The sequence below is a fragment of the Mesoplodon bidens genome (assembly GCF_964165515.1).
Source record: "Mesoplodon bidens genome assembly, chromosome: 5".
In the NCBI taxonomy this organism is placed as follows: domain Eukaryota; kingdom Metazoa; phylum Chordata; class Mammalia; order Artiodactyla; family Ziphiidae; genus Mesoplodon; species Mesoplodon bidens.
This window is the reverse complement of record NC_138161.1, coordinates 75,009,384-75,032,017: the sequence shown is the minus strand read 5'-3', so window position 1 is coordinate 75,032,017 and position 22,634 is coordinate 75,009,384. Positions and strand designations below refer to the sequence as shown.

Here is a 22,634-nt window from a genome sequence, read left to right as displayed (position 1 = left end):
AGAGGCCCGCGTACCGCAAAAAAAAAAAAAGAAAAAGATGAGTTATACATTCTTATTTTTATGAAAACACTAATGTTTCAAAGTTTCTGACTTTTTCTTCTGATGACAAGTAGCTGACGCTAGTGACTTAGAAGACATTTTTGAAAAAACACAAAACAAACATTTTTGTCTTTTCAAATGACACTGTCTTTTCACTTTCAAGTGATGCATAAGAAATACTTATCTATTTCACAAGACATACTTTGGAGAGAATATTTTGAAAAAGAATATTTTGATGTGTTTCCATTTTATGTGATTCTATTTCTAAAAAAAAGTATATCACATAAAAATATTTTCGTGCATTCTTAGAAACAGTCGGAAATGAAATTTTCCGTTTAAAAGTCATCTAAATGAAGAGTTTCGATGGAATTTGAAGCCATAGGTTAAAAATATAAAAATACAACACTTCTCTATTAGTTTGCAAGAATGACTGACATCTGGAAATATGAATATTTACTAGCTGAATTTCAACAGAAATCTTTGTCTAGGAGGTTAAGAATGAAAAAAATGGGTATCATGATTTAGTAAGCTTAGTCAGTGATAGACATCTTCCATTTGAATATATTCATGATATAATTTTTCCAGCTACTATTATTAATTTTTAGTAAGAACAAAAAATTTATGTATATTTAATAAATATAAAAACACTACATTTCTTGTTTTTAAAACAGTTTTTAAATTTAATTTTTATATTAGAGTATAGTTGATTTACAATGTTGTGTTAGTTTCAGGTGTACAGCAAAGTGATTCAGTTATACCTATATCCATTCTTTTTCAGATTCTTTTCCCATATAGGTTATTACAGAATATTGAATAGAGTTCCCTGTGCTATACAGTAGGTCCTTGTTGGTTATCTATTTTATATCTAGTAATGTGTATATGTTAATCCCAAATTCCTAATTTATCCCTCCCCCCACCTTTCCCCTTTGGTAATCATAAATTTGTTTTCAATATCTGTAAGTCCGTTTCTGTTTTGTAAATAAGTTTATATCATTTTTTTAGATTCCACATATAAGTGGTATCATATGGCATTTGTCTTTCTCTGTCTGACTTACTTCACTTAGTATGATAATCTCTATGTCCATCCATGTTGCTACAATGGCATTATTTCATTCTTTTTCATGGTTGAGTAATATTCCATTGTATATATGTACCACATCTTCTTTATCCGTTCCTCTGTCCATGGACATTTAGGTTGCTTCTATGTCTCGGCTATTGTAAATAGTGCTACAGTGAACATTGGGGTGCATATATCTTTTCAAATTATGGTTTTCTCTGGATATATGCCCAGGAGTGGGATATGGTAGGTCTGTTTTTATTTTTTTAAGGAACCTCCATACTGTTCTCCATAATTGTACCAATTTACATTCCCACCAACAGTGTAGGAGGGCTCCCTTTTCTCCACACCCTCTCCAGCATTTATTGTTTGTAAACTTTTTGATGATGGTCATTCTGACTGGTGTGAAGTGATACCTCATTGTAGTTTTGATTTGCATTTCTCTAATAATTAGTGATGTTGAGCATCTTTTCATGTGTTTTTTGGCCATCTGTATGTCTTCTTTGGAGAAATGTCTATTTGGATCTTATACCCATTTTTTGACTGGGGTGTTTGTTTTTTTTAATATTGAGCTGCTTGAATTGTTTGTATGTTTTGGAGATTAATCCTTTGTTGGTCACTTCATTTGCAAATATCTTCTCCCATTGTGTGGGTTGTCTTTTCTTTTTGTTTATGGTTTCCTTTGCTGTGCAAAAGCTTACAAGTTTCATTAGGTCCCATTTGTTTATTTTTGTTTTTATTTTCACTGCTCTAGGAGGTGGATCCAAAAAGATCTTGCTGCGATTTATGTCATAGAGTGTTCTGCCTATATTTTCCTCTAAGTGTTTTATAGTATCTGGCCTTACATTTAGGTCTTTAATCCACTTTGAGTTTATTTTTATGTATGGTATTAGGGTGTGTTCTAATTTCATTCTTTTACATATAGCTGTCCAGTTTTCCCAGCACCACTTATTGAAGAGACTGTCTTTTCTCCATTGTATATTCTTGCCTCCTTTTTCATAGATTAATTGACCATAAGTGCTTGCATTTATTTCTGAGCTTTCTATCCTGTTCCATTGATCTATATTTCTGTTTTGTGCCAGTACCATACTGTCTTGATTACTGTAGCTTTGTAGTATAGTCTGAAGTCAGGGAGCCAGATTCCTCCAGCTCTGTTTTTCTTTCTCAGGATTGCTTTGGCTATTTGGGGTCTTTTGTGTTTCCATGCAAATTTAAAATTTTTTTGTCCTCTGAAAAATGCCTTTGGTAATTTGGATTGCATTGAATCTGTAGATTATCTTGGTAGTATAGTCATTTTCATAATATTGATTCTTCCAATCCAAGAACATGGTATATCTTTCCATCTGTTTGTGTCATCTTCAATTTCTTTCATCAACATCTTATAGTTTTCAGAGTACAGGTCTTTTTCCTCCTTAGGTAGGTTTATCCCTAGGTATTTTATTCTTTTTTGATGCAATGGTAAATGGGATTGTTTCCTTAATTTCTCTTTCTAATCTTTAGTGTATAGAAATGCAAGAGATTTCTGTTTATTAATTTAGTATCCTACAATTTAACCAAATTCATTGATGAGTTCTAGTAGTTTTCTGGTAGCATCTTTAGGATTTTCCATGTATAGTATCATGTCATCTGCAAACAGTGACAGTTTTACTTCTTTTCCAATTTGGATTCCTCTTATTTCTTTTTCTTCTCTGATTGCCATGGCTAGGACTTCCAAAACTAAGGAAGTTAAGAATGAAAAAATGACTATTATGATTTAGTAAGCTTAGTCGGTGATGGACATTTTCCATTTGGATATATTCGTGATATGCTTTTTCCAGCTACTATTATTATTTTTTAGTAAGAATAAAAATATTTGTGTACATTTAATAAATATAAAAACACTACATTTCTTGTTTTTAAAACATTTAAAAATTACTTCATCTCTTTCTTTTCTATTTTCATGTCTATTTTATAATGCATATAATTTATTAGTGGAGAAGATATGTACATTGTATATAATTTATAAGTAAATAAATATACAGAGATTGTGGTGCATGCCTCCAAAGCTTTTAATGATGGGAACGTATCATCACAGTGTTTGGAGACCGGTGGTTTTTGAGTGTGAGTTTGGAATTTAGCAGATAGGTTTAAATAGGGCTCTGCCACTCACTGGCTACATTCTCTTGATCTAAATAATTTATTATAGGTCTTATTTTCTCACTGTAAATTGAGATAAGGCCCGGCATTTAATACATAGTGTAGCACATAATAAATGTTAAGTAAATATCATAAATATTCAATAAACATTTCCAGCCTTCTCGGGTCATTCTTTTCTTTAATATTCCAATGAAGTAACTCAATTCCTCCCATCTCACTTTTTTATGAGAAGGCCAGCACATGCCCCTGAATTTCTGCAGAAGGTTCTTAAATTCTTTTGGTGGTTACATTTTCCTGGTGGTTGCTTGATATCTCTCTCCTTGCTTAGTTGTCCATCACCTGTAGTCTTCCATCCTATTCCTTCTCCACATGACTCCCAAGAGTGGACATAATCTCATTTCCAGCATTCCTTGAGACTCAAGGCTATCATAAGCCTTAAGACTTATGTGTGTGGATAACACAGGGTAAATACTGTTCTGAACAGGAATCAACTTAAAATTTCGGTATCACACAACGCCCTTCCTAAGTTCATGGACTGCTGTCCACTGCTGGGAATATCTTATCGATTCTGTACAGCTTTGGGCCTGGCCTGTCTCCCTGTTGTTGGCACTACTCTTTCCCTTCCGAGAACTTTCTGCCTTCTTAGCTCTTCCTTGAATCCCTGCCCCAGTTTCTCAGACAACTACAGGCTACTCTATCATGCCAAGGCCTTAAGCATAGCCGCAGTCTGAGCATTAAACTCCTCCAGGGTGCTATTCACACAGATGCGTGAATAACACTCCCTGGAGTTGTACAATAAGGCAGCCCTGACCCTCTCCGTCAAGCCATCAAGAGTGGAGGTGGTGAAAAGCTTCACTTTCAAAATCAAGAATCCATTAACATATCTTCCAAAAAAGAAGAAGAAGAAGAAGAAAACCATTCACCATAGGTCTCTATTTCTCACTAAACAATCAATAGAAGCTTTTGAATCTACTGTTTTTCTTTTCTGGCTCCAAAGTTATCAGATTGAATTCTGAGGCAGGGCTCAAGGTCAAAATTTTTGTACTTTTCTTGTGAGTCTTTGTAGTGGAGCTGGACACTATATAATTTATTAACCCTACTTTCTGTCTAGATCAAGTACTAGGTGTCTTTATTTTTTTCTCTTTCAACCGTCACCGCTACTGATAGCAACAATGCTATCATCACCATCACCACCATCATGACCTACATGACCACCTTGACGATGAGCATGACTCCACTACCACCGTCACCATATCATCTCCATCACCACCACATCACCACTGCTATCATCACAGTCAAATCAATATGAAGGGGGATTTCCTGGAGATCCAGTGTTTAGGATTCCATGCTCTCACTGCCAAGGGCCCAGGTTCGGTCCCTGGTCAGGGAACTAAAATCCCACAACCTGCACTGCGTGGCCAACAAAACAAAACAAAAACAAAAACACGAAGGACTGACATCATCACCCCGATGATCATAATCACTACCCCCATAGCCATCACTACCACCTCACTGGCTTTTCTGAGGTCCTGTGGCAATTCTATGAATACCCGCCAAAGCTCACTAGAGGTCTTTATTTTGTCTCTAGGTATGTCTGCAGCTTCTAACATTTTTTTTACTCGTTAGATACCCTCTTCTCCCATTTCTGGAGAGAAGACTAGAATAAAACCCATGTCCCAGTGCTGATCTCTTACATATCTGACATTGAGGCCTCTTCAGACTTGGGGCTGATCCTGAGCCTTGTCAAATATATGGTCATAGCTCTGTAATATAGTTTCTACCCTTTCCATCCTGTTGTCTTTCATTGTCTCCAGTGAAATGCCCTGTACTATTTCTTGGCTCTGGGGAACCCCACCACCATTGAGACAACTCTAACTCTTGAAAAAAAGGGATGGGGATTATTATAAGTGACCTCTTGCCTTTAGGGACTTCTTTAGGCCCTTGGCCACCCTATGACAGAAAATTCCAAAGTCAGAAAGTGTTTCCATCCACTTGGAACCCCAGTAAGAGACTGATCATCTGCCACTATTTTATCCAGTTGGATTCTCATCTATTCTGTCCTCTGATGGGAGGTTTCTATTGAACCAGAACAGCAAGGATGGGACTGCCTTTCAACTGGTGTGTCTATCAGTGCAATGATGGAAGCCTTCTCATAGTGGCCTCATGATCCACCACTGACCCCAAAGTGAAAAACATGCCTTCACAAGTAATGTCAGCCACAAGGACTTAGACTTCTTAAAGGTTTTCCGTTTTCTTTCTGAGTTGAACATAGTCTAATATACGATAGGGAGGGAAAGAAAATAAAATATTAACAAGTAATAATAGTACATTCCCTGTAATTAGGAGCACAGCTACAGTAGGAGCAAGAAGCAAAAATTTAATACAGTACCTGGACATCTCATGTAGCAAGTCAAATAAACTAACTATGGTTCAATTATTTACATTGAATGAAAAGTGATATACAGCATAGATGACCTCAGGCTAGTAGTAAGGTTTTATTGGAACACAGTGATTCTTATTCACTTACACATCATCTGGGGCTACTATTGTGCTACGATGGCAGGGTTCAGTAGCTGTGAGATTCTGTGTGACACACCAAGTCTAAAATATTTATTATCAAGCTCTTTATAGAAAAAGTTTGTTAACCCTTGCTCTAAATAATGAATACTTTTCTCTTCTTAGAGCTGAGAGGAAAGTGAATTAAACTGGTCTTTCTTTGTATCATAGAAGTAAAGGCTTAACCCCAATTAAGGCATTGGAAATAGGGAGTAGTTGAAGCAGGACTTCTATATATCCTGCTAGATCCGAGGGCATTTGGTCCTAACTAATAATAGAAAAAGTAGCCTTCCACCTTCCAACCCTCAGTCCAGTTTACTGTATTAAGAGATTGGAGTTGGGCTTCCCTGGTGGCGCAGTGGTTGAGGGTCCGCCTGCCGATGCAGGGGACACGGGTTCGTGCCCCGGTCCAGGAAGATCCCACATGCCGCGGAGCGGCTGGGCCCGTGAGCCATGGCCACTGAGCCTGCGCGTCCAGAGCCTGTGCTCCGCAACGGGAGAGGCCACAACAGTAAGAGGCCCACGTACCGCAAAAAAAAAAAAAAAAAAAGAGATTGGAGTCAAGACCCCAGATGATAATAAAGAGTCTCTTTGCTTTGCTTCCTTTGGGCAAATACCTCCTCAGAGATCTTGTGGGAAGGTGAAGTGATGGGTCCAAGGCAGAACGGGTCACACCCAAGATGGGGTATTCCTGAGTTTCTCAGTCAGATACTGCCTGGTAATACCTTAATTCCATGATATGTTTGTGTGCATTAATGGAGAAAGCTACTGAGTTTGCTTGCTGATAATAAGATAATTTAACTTTATCGTCTCCAAGTAGGCTTATCTCACTGCCACAAACTCAAGGCCTATAGTGTCCCAGCAAATTCTGAGGGATGAGTGTCCATTTCTGATGCTGCCCATTGCCAATCCTACCTCCCCTCCCAAATTCTGAGTGAGAACCCCAGCCTGCTGTAGCAGTTCCATAAAGCTGAGGGGTTGACATTGATGCTAAGAGATGGGGTAGACAGTTAACTTTTTGTGTGTGTGTGTGGTCAACTCTATTTTTTCTTTAATTGAAGTATGTTTTCATTATTTTCTACTTAGCTGTATTTTTTTAATGTTTGTAGTTTATAGTTTTAAAAATTGTGATTAGGAAGTAGGAGATCTTGAGTTTAAAACCAAAGAAACTGGATACTTTAACTTTACAGGGATTTATCCCTGCTCCCAAATATAGATCTTCAAGTTTGCCTCATTTGAGTCCTTGGACTCAAGTAACAAGAAGTCAGCTTTATTATTTATTTATTATTGTGCTAAACATTTTACATGAATTCTCTTTTATTCCTTATACAGCCCATGAGGTTATTTATTATAAGGAAACTGATGCTGACCTGCTAAAGTTACCCCACATGGAGATAATGGTGCTAAGATATGTTTCTGCGTTCCATGCTGCACGATCTTTTTGATGTCAGTCCATTATAAGGGCCAAAGTTTCATATTAAAAATAGCTCCACTTAGAATCTGGAAGTTTCACAGACCAGACAGTGGTAAATCCAGCTTTAAGTCAGTTTATAAGCTTTCTGAAGTAATGTTTTTCTTCCATAACCATTTGGTCTTTAAATAAATGGGTACTCAGGGTCTTTGTGAAATAGATCAAAAAACTTCCCCAAGGGGTGCTCTTTAATACAATTCCTTCATTTAACCTTGAAAACAATATTTGAGATAGATGATTGTTGGTTTTTCTCCCCAGTGGCCATTTTCCTTTTTCCTAACAAAACCCCAATCTTGTTCAGTTATGGGTCATCACTTGCTTAATGGATTAGTCCCCTGCCTTAGGGAGTGACTGTTGGTTAGTCCACATCTTTCGTAGTGATTCTGTACCCCTTGCCAGGGATTGGTTTAAGCATGCTCACCAGATGCAACCCAGGACAAAAGACAAAAATGGCAGTCAACTAGGAGGCTTTTGATAGATTTACTAACTCTTGAAAGAAAAAATAAAAGGCACTAGATGAGGATCACCCCTTCCTACTTTTGGATGTCACAAGTGAGATGTATTGTAGTATTCGGAGCCAGAGCACTTATTTTGTAATCATGAGGGGAGAACCAAGAGAATCATACAGAATCCTGGGAGCTGTTGCACCTTTGAATTAATCAGTGTTGGAATAACCTGTTCTGGATTTCTGTTATGAGAGATTAAGAATTCATTGTATTCATTATGATTTAAGACATCTTTATGTATTTTTACCGCAATAAACTGATTTCCTTGACCCTCTCCACAAGACTCTTTGGAGGAAGGTGTAACAGAGAAAAGCAAAGCTAAACGGATGTTCATTCCTTCAAAACAAAGCTCCAAATGAGGTCCTCTGTTAAGAAGTTCCTGATTACAGAAAAATAGGAGCTGGTTAAGAGTGGAGTTAATCTTGCAGTTTGAGGCAGTAAAAAGACAAGGGTTTCTGATATTCCTTAACAAGGGGCTGAGGAAAGCTCTGTACCTTGCTAAGTTAAAGGAAGCTACTTTATATCCTGGAGCAGTACCCTTTCAAGGAGGAATTCCCTGGGTTCTAGGAGCTAGTCAACAAATGTTTTCTAAATAGATGTGTACTGTTTCCTAGCAGGAACAAAAGATCACTCAAAAGAGGCTTGAATCTTCAAAGTAAACCCACTATTAGACAATCTCAGTGCTAACATTTTTCATCCCTACATCTTTTTCACCAACCATTTCTCAAAAGCAATTTGCTTTCTCTCCCGTCTTTCATGAAGACTGGGCTATCTGACCAACTACAGTGCTTGTCTTTATTCAGTCTTTAAATACCTCTTAGAAGCAGCCTTATTTTAAGTGAGGTTTGTCTTTGGTATGCGTGTATACCACTCCTGGGAAGCCACGGGCGGCCTACTCTCTTGGGATTGCACATAACCTTTAAAAAATTTCCAACAAGCGTTGGAATTTTTCATATTTGTAGTGTTCTTTTTAATTACTGATTTATATTAGAACAGCTTCCTGATGATTCTTCAATATAGTTTCTATTATATTTACTTCTTGTATTAGCTTCCTATTGCTGTTGTTACAAATTACCCAACTTGTAGCTTAAAATAACACAAATGTATTATCTTAAAAAGTTCTGGAGGCCAGAATTCCTAAAGTCAAGGTGTCAGCAGGGCTGCGTTCCTTCTGGAGGCTCTAAGGGAGCATGTTTCCTTACCTTTTCTAGCTCCTAAAGGCCACCTGCCTTCTTTGGCTCATGGCCTCATCCTCCATCTTCACAGTCAGCACCATAACATCTTCCAATCTCTTTCTGACCTTCTGCCTCACTCTTACAAGAACTCTTGTGATTACATTGGGCATCCTAGGATAATCCAGAATCATCTCCCCATCTCAAGACCCTTAATCATGTCTGCAGAGCCTTGTTTGCCATATAACATATTCACAGGTTCCTGGGATTAGGACTTGGATATTTGGGGGACGTTATTCAGCCTACCCTACTACTACTTCTATTATTACTATCACTGGCTAAAATCTGATTGTATACCATGAGCCAGGCACTGTGCTGCTTTACATTCTTTATCTCAGTCCACAAGCCACACACTAAGATTGTGTAACTTTCTCAGACAGGCTTGTGACTAAGCCACTGCTCTCTGATGACAGTAATTCACTGCAAAATTGAGTAACAATGATTCACAAAATCTGCATTCCTACTCCTATCCAGCACTGACTTATGTATGCCTACAAGTTAATTATAAATGAGACCACAAACTTGTATTTTTAGAAAATGTAGTCATATGGGTGGAAATTTACATTTAGAAGAAATTCAGCTACATTTATGAGTGGTTGGAACTAAAGCTTGTAGTTACTGGGTTCAGTTGGCTTAGATCATTGAGAGTAATTCTCATTAGATTTATGGCTGCTACTCCTAAGTGGAACAGTTCATTGAACTCAGCTTAGAAATTGTGATTTAAATCCTTAATCAAGATACTATGAAATGCAAATCTTCAAGGAGGACCTTTGTCAGAAAAGTGTGCGTTAATGGCCCAAATCCATCACTGTTCCTCAAAAAAATTTATAAACTGATGGTTGCACAAGAATTTCATATTAGCATTGAAGAGTCTTGCATTATCATACAATTGAATAGCACCTGTTTAGTGTTCTCTTGCCACTCAGATCTGTTAGATGCAGTCCTTAATGTGCTGTGAAACACTCGGAAGTGCAGCTGATGTATGTGGACATAAGGCCCCACAAATGACAATTTGGCACCTAAAACTTGTTATTTTAGAAGGGTTAGAGGCTCTTGAACACTGGGTTGAGCTTCTTAGCTGATTTGATTAAGGGTGTTTTAGGACTGGATATAATTGAGATAGACATAAAACTTGAATATAGAAATAGTCTAGCCCAGTGGTTTCCAGCCTGTTGGCTGTAAACTTTAGCAGCACATGGGAGTTATTGTAAGGAGCCCATTAATCCATGTGAGCACTAAACGTTGCCTGTAGACTAAATATATCCTACATATCAAGCGTAGATACTGTTGTGATGTTAATATGAATTTGCTTTAAAAGATCACTGAATTCATAGAAGCTTTTGGTCATTTTTCATCTTATTAATTAGGTACTTAAGAACAATTAAGCCCATAAAATTCTGACATCATCAAAGTGGGTGGGCATCTTTGCTTTGGTTTGGAGGATTTAGCAGTGTTCATGAAACACTTCTAACACACAAATCTTCCATTCATGTAAGATTAAAGCCTTAAAAGAGCTGCCATCTGAGAGTTCCATTCAAGCGTTAGTGTCCCAAAAAATATGCTGAAGAGTGAGTAAAGCAATAAGACCAACTAATAATGCTGATGAAACTCTTCGATAACATCTTTTTCTACCTATGATGATGATAGCTTATGAGTAAGGCAAGCAAGCTAAGGAAAAGTACTGTTTTATTTCTCTAACTTGTCTGCAATGAGTACCTAAGTCAATAAACTAGATGGGTCTGTTTTTAAAACCCAACACTCTCATTTTTAAGGAAAATGCTTCTGGCTTTTTCTTTTTTTTTGACGTATACTTGATTTACAATGTCGTGCTAATTTCTGCTGTATAGCAAAGTGACTCAGTTACACACATGTATACATTCTTTTTTTATATCCTTTTCCATTATGGTTTATCCCAGGAGATCTGGTATAGTTCCCTGTGCTACACGGTAGGACCTTGTTTATGGATTCTAAATGTAATAGTTTGCATCTACTAACCCCAAACTCCCAATCCATCCCTCTCCCTGCCCCCCTCCCCCTTGGCAACCACAAGTCTGTTTTCTATGTCTCTGTTTGTTTTGTAGATAGGTTCATTTGTGTCAGTTTAGATTCCACATGTAAATGATATCATATGGTGTTTGTCTTTCTCTTACTTCATTTGGTGTGATAATCCCTAGTTGCATCCATGTGGCTGCAAATGACATTATTTCGTTCTTTTTTATGGCTAACATCCCACTGTATATATTTACCACATCTTCTTTACCCATTCATCTGTTGATGGACATTTAGGTCGTTTCCATGTATTGGCTATTGTGAATAATGCTGCTATGAACATAGGGGTGCATGTATCTTTTTGAATTAGAGTTTTGTCTGGACATATGCCCAGGAGTGGGACTGCTGGGTCATATGGTAATTCTATTTTAGTTTTTTGAGGAGCCTCCATACTGCTTAGGGCTCTTAATTTGTAAATAAACACTATTGATTTGTACAGCACTTTACAAAAATTTGCATTATAGGGTCTCAAAGTTGGAACATTCTTATCATTTGTAGTCTTAAAAACAAACAAAAAAAAAAACCTACAAAGATGAGTAAACTAACCACATGAAACCATCTTACCTTCCTTAAATAAAGGAGGGGGAAAAACCCCTGATTTAAACTGACCATATAGGACTCTTTGGGTATTGAATATATTCTTTTTTCTTAAAGTCATTTTCAGACCTAGTATAACAAAAATTCCTCCTCAAAGATCAGTATTTCAGGCCCTAATAATTATTTTTATATCTTAAGCTATTTACTAAAAGAGGTTTATAGCAAAAGGTGGAGTTGGGTTTTAGAATTTATAAATACAAAGGCCCAATATTTATTAACTTTGCACACATAAACCTTCCTGTCTACAGAATTGTATGACACTGGACTATCTTAGTTTGCAGACTCCCTCTGAAAATCTTAACCATAGTTTAAGAGTGAGTTCCAGCTTTCTGAAATGGTGTAAATTACAGCTGTGCCAGTAGGGAGATAGATTTACTGAATGCTTTTCAGTATGTTTTAAAATCCATGGAACCATTACAAAATTTAGTCTGATTCCATAGTTCTTGCTTAGTTGGAACATACAATACTATACATGAATTTAAAAATCATTACACTGGAGAGAAAGTACTGTCAGAGAGGCTCACATTTACCAACTGGGTCACTTTAGGTTAACTGAAAGCAGAGGTGCTTGAGAGCAGATGAGATTTTTACACTTTATTTCCTTCAGCACTTGTTGCAGGGGATAACCTGGTCATATTTTTTACTACAGCAGTTTGCTGAAATAAAACTTGTCCCTTTCCCTCAAGCACTTACCTGCAAAATAAAATATTCACTATTCTCTTGTGACTTATAGTTGACTGCCAGATAATGTATTTTTTGCTGATTCTCAGAGCACAAGTGTTTAGGCAGCAGTGTCTGGTTAGGTCTGTTCATTCATTCAATCACACACTCATTCAAGCAACCGACCAGCATTTACAGGTCACCCACGACGTGTTGAACGCAGTTGTCTTAAATGGAACCAAAACCACAAGAAAAAGTTTTAAAGAATTACCAGAACTTTTATTTTTGCTCAGTTTTATTAAAAAAATAAATATGTCATAAAGCTTTTTTTTTCCTTTAGGGAGAAAAAACGGAACAAGTTTCATAAAATCAAATAAGCAACGGTAAGGTGTCTTAACTTGAAAAAGATTGGAATCACTGGTTTACAAGTTACAATTGAATGAAAGGACAACTGTACCAGCCTCAGTTGGCTGCTTCATGCCAATGGCAGCAAACAACAAGGTCTACTAGGGCAAAATAAATTATTGTGTGGAAGCCCTGGTAAGTGCTTAAACAGGCCGAGTCACTGAGACATCAGGATAGATAGATCTTGCTTTCAACAACACAGAAGTTCCTGAAGGGTTGTGTGTAGATGAAATAACCACAAACATACTAGGGGAGCTTGGTACCTGAAAGAATTCCGTGGTGAATTCTTTTGTGAACAACCACTACTGCTTTTATAAATCCAGGTCCATTTGCTTTACTTAAGGCGAAGTACACCAAGCTGCTACCTCTCTGAGCTGAGGCAGTGGCATGTTCACCTAACACTGCTCCTGCTGGGCCAGTGGCACAATTTCCAAGTCTGTGTTTCTGTGAAGTAGTGTAAAATACAGAGTTGGCCAGGGGACCCAGCTGCATCTGGCAAAGCAGGCGGAAAGGTGGGAGCTGCACCTTTAACAATATTTCCATGTCAACAAAGACTTCTTTTGAGGGTCTACTTTGTGCAAAGCACAGTAAAAAACCTGACCAATTCAGTTACAGATGTACTTCCTTTCTCTAAAACCTATGGTCAGGGCCTAGGTCTGGAACCCTAAAATAAGGTAATACTTATAATTCTCGAGACTGGCTTTAACCAAATTAGATGCCCAGCTCCTTCAAACTGGGGTGGGATGATAATGAAAGAGACTGAGTTTTCCAACGCTGAAGTTTAACACGAGAATCACATTTCATGTAACTAGTTAATGAAAAATTTTGCTGGTGACAAACTTTTCATATGGTTCCTTTTTTTTTTTTTCTTACTTCCTCTAAACAGAACTCTGAGTTCTCGGGTAAACTCTGCAGAACAGTTAAAGTCATTGATGTTCTCTGGTTGGGTGACATATTTCAGTCCTACTGATAGAAATAGAAATTTCTTTCCACCCACCAGAATGTCATGAACTTATCCTACACCACAGCAGTGATGCTTTGCACAGGGATTAAATATGGTAGTACTAATTCCAGTCAGTTTTAATCTTTGTAAATAAATAGAATCCTCACTTTGTTCACAGCCTCCATTTCATTTGGCCCAACTTCTACCAGGCTTAAGCCACATGTAATTAGTTAGGCTGTTCAGTTTCTTTATAAAAAATGCTTCTAATAACACTGCTGCCTATATGTACAGGTGTGAATGAAAAGAGTATGCAATCTGTAGTCTTTTCCACACTGAGTACACTAACAACAATTAGTAAATAATTAAAGAATACGTGGTCATTTTAAAACTTGTGTTTTTCTTTAAAAAAAAATTCCACTTTCTGGCAACTTAAAAAAAATGGGTCTTAAAAGTGCCCTATTAATGTCAATGCTGTTCCCCACTCTGGCCCACCCATCCAAAACCTGCTACAAATGCTGGATTGAGTTTATACAAATAATTTATCAGTACCAAGATTTTTCAAATGGAAACAGTGTTACTGACTTCTTCATACTGGATAACAAAATAAGGGTAACTCTGGTCATCATTGAAGATGACAAAAATCTGAGGCTCAAAGAAATTATCCACACAAGAGTCATACAGGTCACTGGTGACACTTCCGGGATTCACGGGAGGGGGCCTTCTCATGCCATGGCTGCCCATCGTGTATCTGCCAGTTAGCACTTTAGCCAGAAACATGAAATGGACTCCTTTGGAGGACTTCTTAGAAAAGTTATGCGAGTAGCTTGCCTTCTTTGCAAAATAACTGCCTTGTCCAAACATTGTAGCATGCTTTCCACAGACTCGAGGGTCAAAGTTGTGCTTGCAGATTCCATCTACCACATCCTGGGATGTTCCATGAAATAAATGTCTCTCATTTATTATTCTGTCACGGCCAAACATTTTCCTGTTCATATACTCCTTTTTCCTAAGGCAAAGAGTGGACAGGGAATTCAGAAAAATGAAGGTATAGATCAGTTTAATAGGCATGATGTAGTCATAAACTTCTTCTTATGGTTTCAATGGGGAGGAAATGTTAAAGTAGCTACCAAGGGCAAAATGTCATCAAAGATCATACTAAAAGTTTAAACTTACCTTTTCCACTGCAGACAAGAAAAGCCCTTTCCCTTTTTTCTCCATCAACCATTTGTTCACTTGCTCTCTCTTCCATTTCAAATCTAGTTCTCACATCTTCTCAGGGTGACTTCCTTACCTAATTCCACCAACCTGAGAGTCTCTTAATTCTGAGGTTCCTCAAATCTACATGTATCCCCTCTGAATTACATTAATTTGTTGCTGACTTGAGGGGCAGCATAGTAAAGTGATTAAGAACAAGGCCTCTGGTGCTAGACTGCCTGGGTTCAAATTCCAGCACCTGTATCATATTAGCTGTATGACCTGTGGCAAGTCACCAAACTTTCCTGTGACTCAGTTTCCTTTCTGTAAAATGCAGATCGTAATAATCTTTCTTGTGGGTCTCTTATGAGAATTATATGTGAGTTAATATATGAACAAATACAACATTAAGTTCTATGCAAGTCTCTACTATTATGTTCTGCATTTGTCATTAGCTACATCAAGAAAAGCTCTGGAACTTTTCATACTGCTGACTCACCTTTTATATTTCTCCCAAAGAAACTGGTTTTGGACTCTCAGTATTTGCAAAATTCTATATTTAAACTCAGGCACAGTCTTATGAAAAAGATTATAAATGATTCGGTAACTTTTGTCCTCTGCAGAAACAGGCACTTGGATGAAGTCCTGAGATGGATGCATATACACCCAAGTTTCAGGGTAAAAGTTTGCTGAGGTGACCCCATCTGGGCAGATGATTTGTGATGATGAGGTTGCTTCAAGAGGCGGAGGTGCCTGTGCGGGAACACCACCGAGTGTCCTAGAAGGGGGAGGGAGAACGTCAGTGTGAACCCTCGGCAGTAAGGTGCTCTACGTCACAACCTCCATCGCACACACGGTGCTCCATAGCAGGATCTAATAGTATAATTGGAATAGCTTCAATGCTTGTTTAAAAAAAACAACATAGAAAACGCTATCGACTAAAGAAAAAAAAACCCTTAGAGCTAACACTGCCTGTATAGAGATAACCTATTATTAGCTTCCCCTGGCCTCCTCCTTGTGGAGAAAACTCTGGAATGTACTGCTGCAAGGCAAGCAAGCAAGTGCCAATTTATAAATATCTTTACCTTCTGAATCCTGGATTCCTCTTTTGCCTATATAGTTATGCTCCGTTTCAAGGGAGGAACAATTTATATACGTTCCTCAAACTTTGCTGTACTAAGCACAAAACGTATCATTGCTAGAGGCTGTGTACATGGGGAAGCATAGTGAGTGGAGGCAAAGTGAAGCAAAATGAAGCAGGGCAAGAGGGAGCTTACAGGGAGATGACAGAAAATATTAAAAATAAAAAGCTTATACTTTGGTTTTTGTATAAAAACAAATCATGGAGTAGGCATTGAAAGCTGGCATTTGCTTCAGTTTTAAATATCACATATAACAACAAAACCATCAATACAATTCAAATGTTATAGCTTTAGATGTGCTTAAGATGGAGCTAATTACTTTAAGCCCTAGACACTAGAATAGCCTTGAACCTTAAATTCAGGTCTGTTACTTTGAAGGATGAGTTTAGACAAGCAGTTACTTATTCCTGCCTGATTAAATGATTTAAATCATTTTTCTTAGCCATTTTCAAAACACAGCAAAAGGGAAGAAGCAGAGAGAAAGATAATCCTGACCCTGAGACCCAGATTCAGGGCTGGGGTACTACTCCACTCATCAGCATACAGTGGTCACGGGGAAGCCCTAAGTCTGCCAAATGGATTAGGAAACTGAAATTTCCAAAAGAGCTTTGGGACACAGAGGTTACAACAATAGGTGAACATGCATCTAATCTCCAGGAGGATATTAACCAACAGCCACCTTACACTAAGCACATACTGTGGACCAGGCACTTCACACCCAGTGTCACTACTTGTCATAATCCCACACAATGGCTTGGTTATCCCCACTTTTCAAATCAAGAAACTGCCAGCACAGCTAGTAAAGAACAGAGACAGGCCTATCTAGTTTCTAAGTGCATACTCCTTCCATTTCCATATATTTCACAATTCACATGTACATATATTTTCTTCTTCTTTGTCTTCTTTTTTTGTCTTTAAACAAGGCTTGAAAATGATGGATGGATACCAGGATTGCAGTTCAGGTCTGCCTGATTCCCACTACCATTGTCACTACCCCACAGCCTTTTGACCTTTAGGAGACGGCTTGCTATAAAGGTACAACCTGCCTCCTCTACACCCCCCACCTCCTTCAAGTAGCTGTGCCTATGATTAATGTGCCTCAAAGTCCCTTTGTTAGACAGAGACAGAGTTCTGGGTGGATCCAGGGCCTGCAGAATCCCACAGGTGCTTTTAAGTTCAGGAGCAGATCTAAAGAGGTGCTGTTTTCCCCAACCTTCGTGACAGAGGCCACAACAGTTCTTATCTTCTGGAGCATTTTCACAAAGCCCTGACAGATTCCTCCAGAGCCTTCCTTCACTGGTACATTTTTTTGAAGAGAGGCCCCTACTGCTTTAATCAGACTCTGATAGGTCTGTAACCCCTTAAAAAGCCATCATCATTCTCGAGGAATGGCAGGAAACACAGGCTATAAGCTCCTTATTTTTAGCTGTTCCCTCTACCCCTGCTCTGCAAAGAGTGTAAGTCCTAACTCGCCAGTTTCCCCAGTATTCTTAGGAGTTGAAGTTACCAACAGAGGTTTCTGGATTGAAGGAGGAAGGTAAGATTCTCCCAACCACTCTGCCCAAAAATAGGATTTAGGTTGTCACAGCCACACTGAAAACGTGGCACTGACAATAGAAGAGACTGTTCCATTTCCTTCTGCTAGCACTCCTGCCTAGAAATCAGTTTCACAAAATGAAAGCCTCAAATGTCTCCTTTCCTTTTGCAGGGGACTGGGGGATCTATTATTTCCTTACACATGCTTGAAGATGAGCCTGTGTAAATAAATCCCATCTATCCTAAGACATTAAATCAGATTTTATGTATTTGGTTAAGCATCCATTCTTACCCATGGATGCTTACTTTTAATAAGCCAACATCTTAATTGGGCTAAAACATAAAAATGTATATAGACTCTGTCTGATGGAACTCTACACTCTGGTTACCATGGGTTAAAAATACATATTTTAAGCACAGTTACAAATGTAGCTTTATTTTCCAAGAATGCTGAGTTTGTATTCAGCTCATGGGTATTCCAATGACATACTGTGAGCTTCCCACACCGTAACCAGCCTTCTTTAGAGAGGCAAAGTCAAAGGCTACGGCACTTGTACTCAAGGGCCTCTGAAGAACAAATTTTCCTAATCCAAGGTCACCTTTTATCACTCTCCTTCCCTCCCCTGGCCGTTCTGAAAGATGTTTCCTAGCCTAACTTCAGTGATGAAGTAAAAATTAATTTTATCCTTTTGGGGGAGGAGTCAAAGAAATCCTCTCAGGCCTTCTCATGACCGTGACGTGGTTGCACAGGGCAGATGTCCTTCCAGCTGAAGTGGACTTCCAAACCTCTAAATCTGCTATTTGTGTGCTTATGCAGCCTTAGCTCAAGTAAGTATTCTAAGAATATTAAAGAATAAGGTCCTTTTTATCAGCCCTATTAAAAATCAGCAAGCACATGGAAAAAAATTTTAACTATGAGGAATGTTAGCTAAACTTGATTGTGGTAGCCATTTTACAACATGTACATATATTAAGTCATTACGCTGTACATTTTCAACTTATACAGTGTTTTATGTCAATTATATGTCAATAAAACTGGAAGGGGAAAAAAAGCAGGGAAACCCTCGTTTAAAAAGAGCCAAGCGGGCTTCCCTGGTGGCGCAGTGGTTGAGAATATGCCTGCTAATGCAGGGGACACGGGTTCGAGCCCTGGTCTGGGAGGATCCCACATGCCGCGGAGCAACTAGGCCCGTGAGCCACAACTACTGAGCCTGCGCGTCTGGAGCCTGTGCTCTGCAACAACAGAGGCTGCGATAGTGAGAGGCCCGCGCACTGCAATGAAGAGTGGCCCCCGCTTGCCACAATTAGAGAAAGCCCTTGCACAGAAACGAAGACCCAACACAGCCAAAAATAAATAAATAAATTAAAAAAAAAAAAAAAAAAAAGAGCCAAGCTTTTGCCGTAATTCATGAACTAAGCCCTCGCCTCACCCTCCACCTCCCTACTCCAGCATTCCCCTCCAGCATTCCCAATTCTTAGGCATCTCTGATTCCCTGATAATTGTGGCCTTTTTGACACCTATGCTTTTCTTTGACCCTTTGTGTTTGCTAACACTTAAAAACAAAATTTTCTTCCTGGCTAAGATCACAGTCTCTCTAGAAATCTGCTTTTTGGAATTAGTCTCCCACCTCTTTCTGCCCTCTAGGCCAGCCCCAGACTCTAGGGCAGACAGGAACTGAAGGCTGCATTTACCCATTCCACCCTGGTGAACTTGGTGCTTCTCTGCTCTTTTCCTCTTGAAATGTCTGCACTATCTCTTTGACTTGCTAAGCTACTACTTTATACCTGATGATCACCGTTCCAGATAAGAAGACTAAACTAGGAAATTTTAAAAAGAAAAGAGAGTGACTTTCTTTGTTCTCTTGTAAGCCTATGTTATAAATAGGAAGGCCATATCTGTGGCATTAATTCTACTACTGCTCATATTATTTTTACAGTTCATACTTTTACAAAACAAGCCTAAGTTTAAAAAAAGGTGGGGGGAAGAGGGTATTCCATCATTACTTAGGATGGAAACAAATCAATTTTCACTATTCTGTAAAACTCCCCCAACACTGCAGCACCTGACTGAGCATTCTTCCTCTCTCACAGAAGCTGCATCTCCTTGATTGGCTCAGCTTGCCAAGCTGCCGGTCTCACTAATGAGTTCTACCGTCTCACTAGGAGGACAATATGTTCCTAACTACTGGATGCTGACACTATCTCCAGCTGTGCTAGTGAAATGGCATTTTTATTAGTTTCTAATAATAATTAAAAAACCCCTTAACTTGAACTAAGAAGAAAGCACGTATCTACCTCAAGTCAATATATATATTTCTAAAATCTGCCTTATTAACAAATTGTTTTGGGGTACCTAGCATTTCAGGGATTTTTGTTTATATTTTGTTTTTAATGTTCCCTTTGCAATCTCAGAATTAGAATCATTAACACTCTGTCATAATGATCTGGGAAAAACACACTTTGGGCTTGGAATAAAAAACTACTAATAAGAATATAAAAGAAGATTTTTACCTCAAAGATCAGCAGAAGAGACCAACCAATATTACCCTAGACTTCCCCAGTTCATAAAACCAAGTAAACCTAGTAGCATTTTAAAAATCAAGCTCTAAATATGGTGTATCTGACTGGAGTAGATAATGATTTCCCTAGAGATACTACCTTTCAGACATGGCCTTGCTAATGGTAATGTGCCCCAGCTTTTGGGACCTATGGAGATGTGCCAGTGGGCTTTCTAGAGAGGGAAAAGAAAAATGGCACTTGGGAAAATGGAAGGAGAGCTCACCTATAATTCAGAAGGATGAGTTCAGTCTCGACCTAAAAGTATGACAGGTAATTTTAGTGAGTATTATAGGAAGATGGGGCTTACTGAGCAAATGAGAATGCAAATTATTTGAAAAGGTGAATTCTTCCCATGCAAATTCACTCAAGGAAGAAGAATGGAGAACACCACCTTGAGGGACTCTCTCTCTACTTGCCAAGGCAGTTTACCTGGGCTGGGAAATAGTCCCATAACATGGAAGGGTATCTCAATCTTCCATGAAGGAGGCAAATGCAAACTCTGCCTTATTCCAGATACTGTGTAAGTACTTTTAGCTGTGGAAAAATGTTAACTCTGCTTTTCAGTTCAAAAAATCCAATAGGATACTCACTCTTTTAGTGTTGGGTTAATTGCAGCTTATCTGAACTATATTTTTTGAAGAATTAAATCTAAAGAATAACTCAGAATTTTATATTCTAGAGGTAATAATCAAGTTAGTCTTTTACAGTCTTTTTCTCTTTGGCATTAAGTGTACATTTACATAAATGGAAGTAAAGATGAGACTTTCTGCTGGACACTTACTGTAAATATGGAAGCAGTATAAAACAGGAATGGAAGAGGGGTCTCCTCTTTATTTCTCTCCTGAAGAATGAGTTGTGAAGAATGTAGTGGTTGTTCCACATCATAAATCGGACCTCTTTCAAACCCCGAGAGTTGGCTTCTTCAATCAATCGAATAACAGACTATGGAGTAGAAAACAGAAGGTAAAGAAAAAAAAAGCAAGTTAAAAAAGTAATAAATGGTAAATAGTCACTATAAAATATGAAAAATGTTAATGTAACTAAAGGTAAAAATAGTTAACTTTGCTATTAACATCAGAAGTGTTTCAATAAAGTACAGTGAGTCAAATTACCTCCTGTTACACGTAGGAATTTTATTTTCTTTAAAGATGCAGAATAGAAAAATGCTTCCTGTTCAGAACATGGATTTCCACCTTATGAAACATGTGAAGGATTAGTCTATTCTATTGTGAGGCTTTAAGAATGTCCTGGAGATTTTTTTTTTTAATATTTCTTAAGGGAGTTTCAGAACAGGATTAAAGATGGTAATATATACAGTTCAAATAAACCAATTAAGTTCCAAACCCAAGAAACCTCTCTGAGGAAAAACACAGGGACAGTCCAACTATTCTGAGGATACATTTTAAACAGCCTCTTATTCTCTTTGAAAGGTATTAGATCCCAGTGACTACTTACGAGACAGAAATTTTAACTCAATATTGTGTTTTACACTAATTAACATACTAGGTCATTTTCTTTTGCTATTGCCTTAAAAGAAAACCTAAGGTAGATAAGTCAATTCTCCCTTTTTGTAATACTGGAAATAAACTTAATCAAATTGAAGAAGTCAGATCTTTGGAATGTGAAATTAATCTTTAAGTCCATTTCAGGGCATTTAAATGTGACTCAGAATTCTCATTCACAGGCAAAATAAACCACCATCATTTTAAAACCTCACTTTGTGATGCATGAGCTATTCTTACCATCTCAGACTAAGGATGCATGTGCACATGTGATAGAATTTTAAATGACTGATTTGCCTGACCCAGTTCAGTAAACATTTTCAAGTACTTCTTCCAGGAGCTTAAGGGTGATTGTTTCCCCCTAGACTTCTAAACTGCTAATAGTGTAACACATGATCCAACCACCAGGAGCCAGATATAGCCAAAAGTTACACCAGTGCTCATCTCATTAAAATTACTCCAAAGGCGGAACTGAGTCTGAGTACTTACCAAGTATTAAATACTTGGCTCCTATAGTATAAGATACTGGGAAGGGCTTCCCTGGTGGCGCAGTGGTTGAGAATCTGCCTGCTAATGCAGGGGACACGGGTTTGAGCCCTGGTCTGGGAGGATCCCACATGTCACGGAGCAACTAGGCCCGTGAGCCACAAGTACTAAGCCTGCGTGCGTGTCTGGAGCCTGTGCTCCGCAACAAGAGAGGCCGCAATAGTGAGAGGCCCGAGCACCGCGATGAAGAGTAGCCCCCGCTTGCCACAACTAGAGATAGCCCTCGCACAGAAATGAAGACCCAACACAGCAAAAATAAATTAATTAATTAATAAACTCCTACCCCCAACATCTTAAAAAAAAAAAAAAAAGAAGGATACTGGCAAAAGCATTTTCTCTCTGATAATAGTGGTATTCTATTTATGGGTTACAGATTAATGGAAAAAAATATATTTGCAGAAAAATCAAGAGAGAAAAGCGTTACGCATATCAACAAGACTCAATTTTACATCCATAAGTTCTTTGATCTGCGGTTCTGTCTAGTCATCGTTGAAAAGGAACAGT

At 38.3% G+C, this 22,634-nt stretch overlaps 1 protein-coding gene across 2 annotated transcripts in view; it reads right to left on the bottom strand.

Moving 5' to 3' along the window:
* Positions 1-12,571: 12,571 nt before the first annotated feature.
* The window catches only part of TIPARP (TCDD inducible poly(ADP-ribose) polymerase), a 28,935-nt gene continuing 18,872 nt past the window's right edge, over positions 12,572-22,634 (bottom strand). For both annotated transcript variants that reach the window (XM_081235249.1, XM_081235250.1), the window contains exons 4-6: positions 20,864-21,024; positions 15,345-15,623; positions 12,572-14,657 (exon numbers count right to left, since the gene is read on the bottom strand). In XM_081235249.1, coding sequence (XP_081091375.1) covers positions 14,210-14,657; positions 15,345-15,623; positions 20,864-21,024 — 888 coding nt within the window. In that variant the 3' untranslated portion in view covers positions 12,572-14,209. The remainder of the gene's footprint in view (positions 14,658-15,344; positions 15,624-20,863; positions 21,025-22,634) is intronic.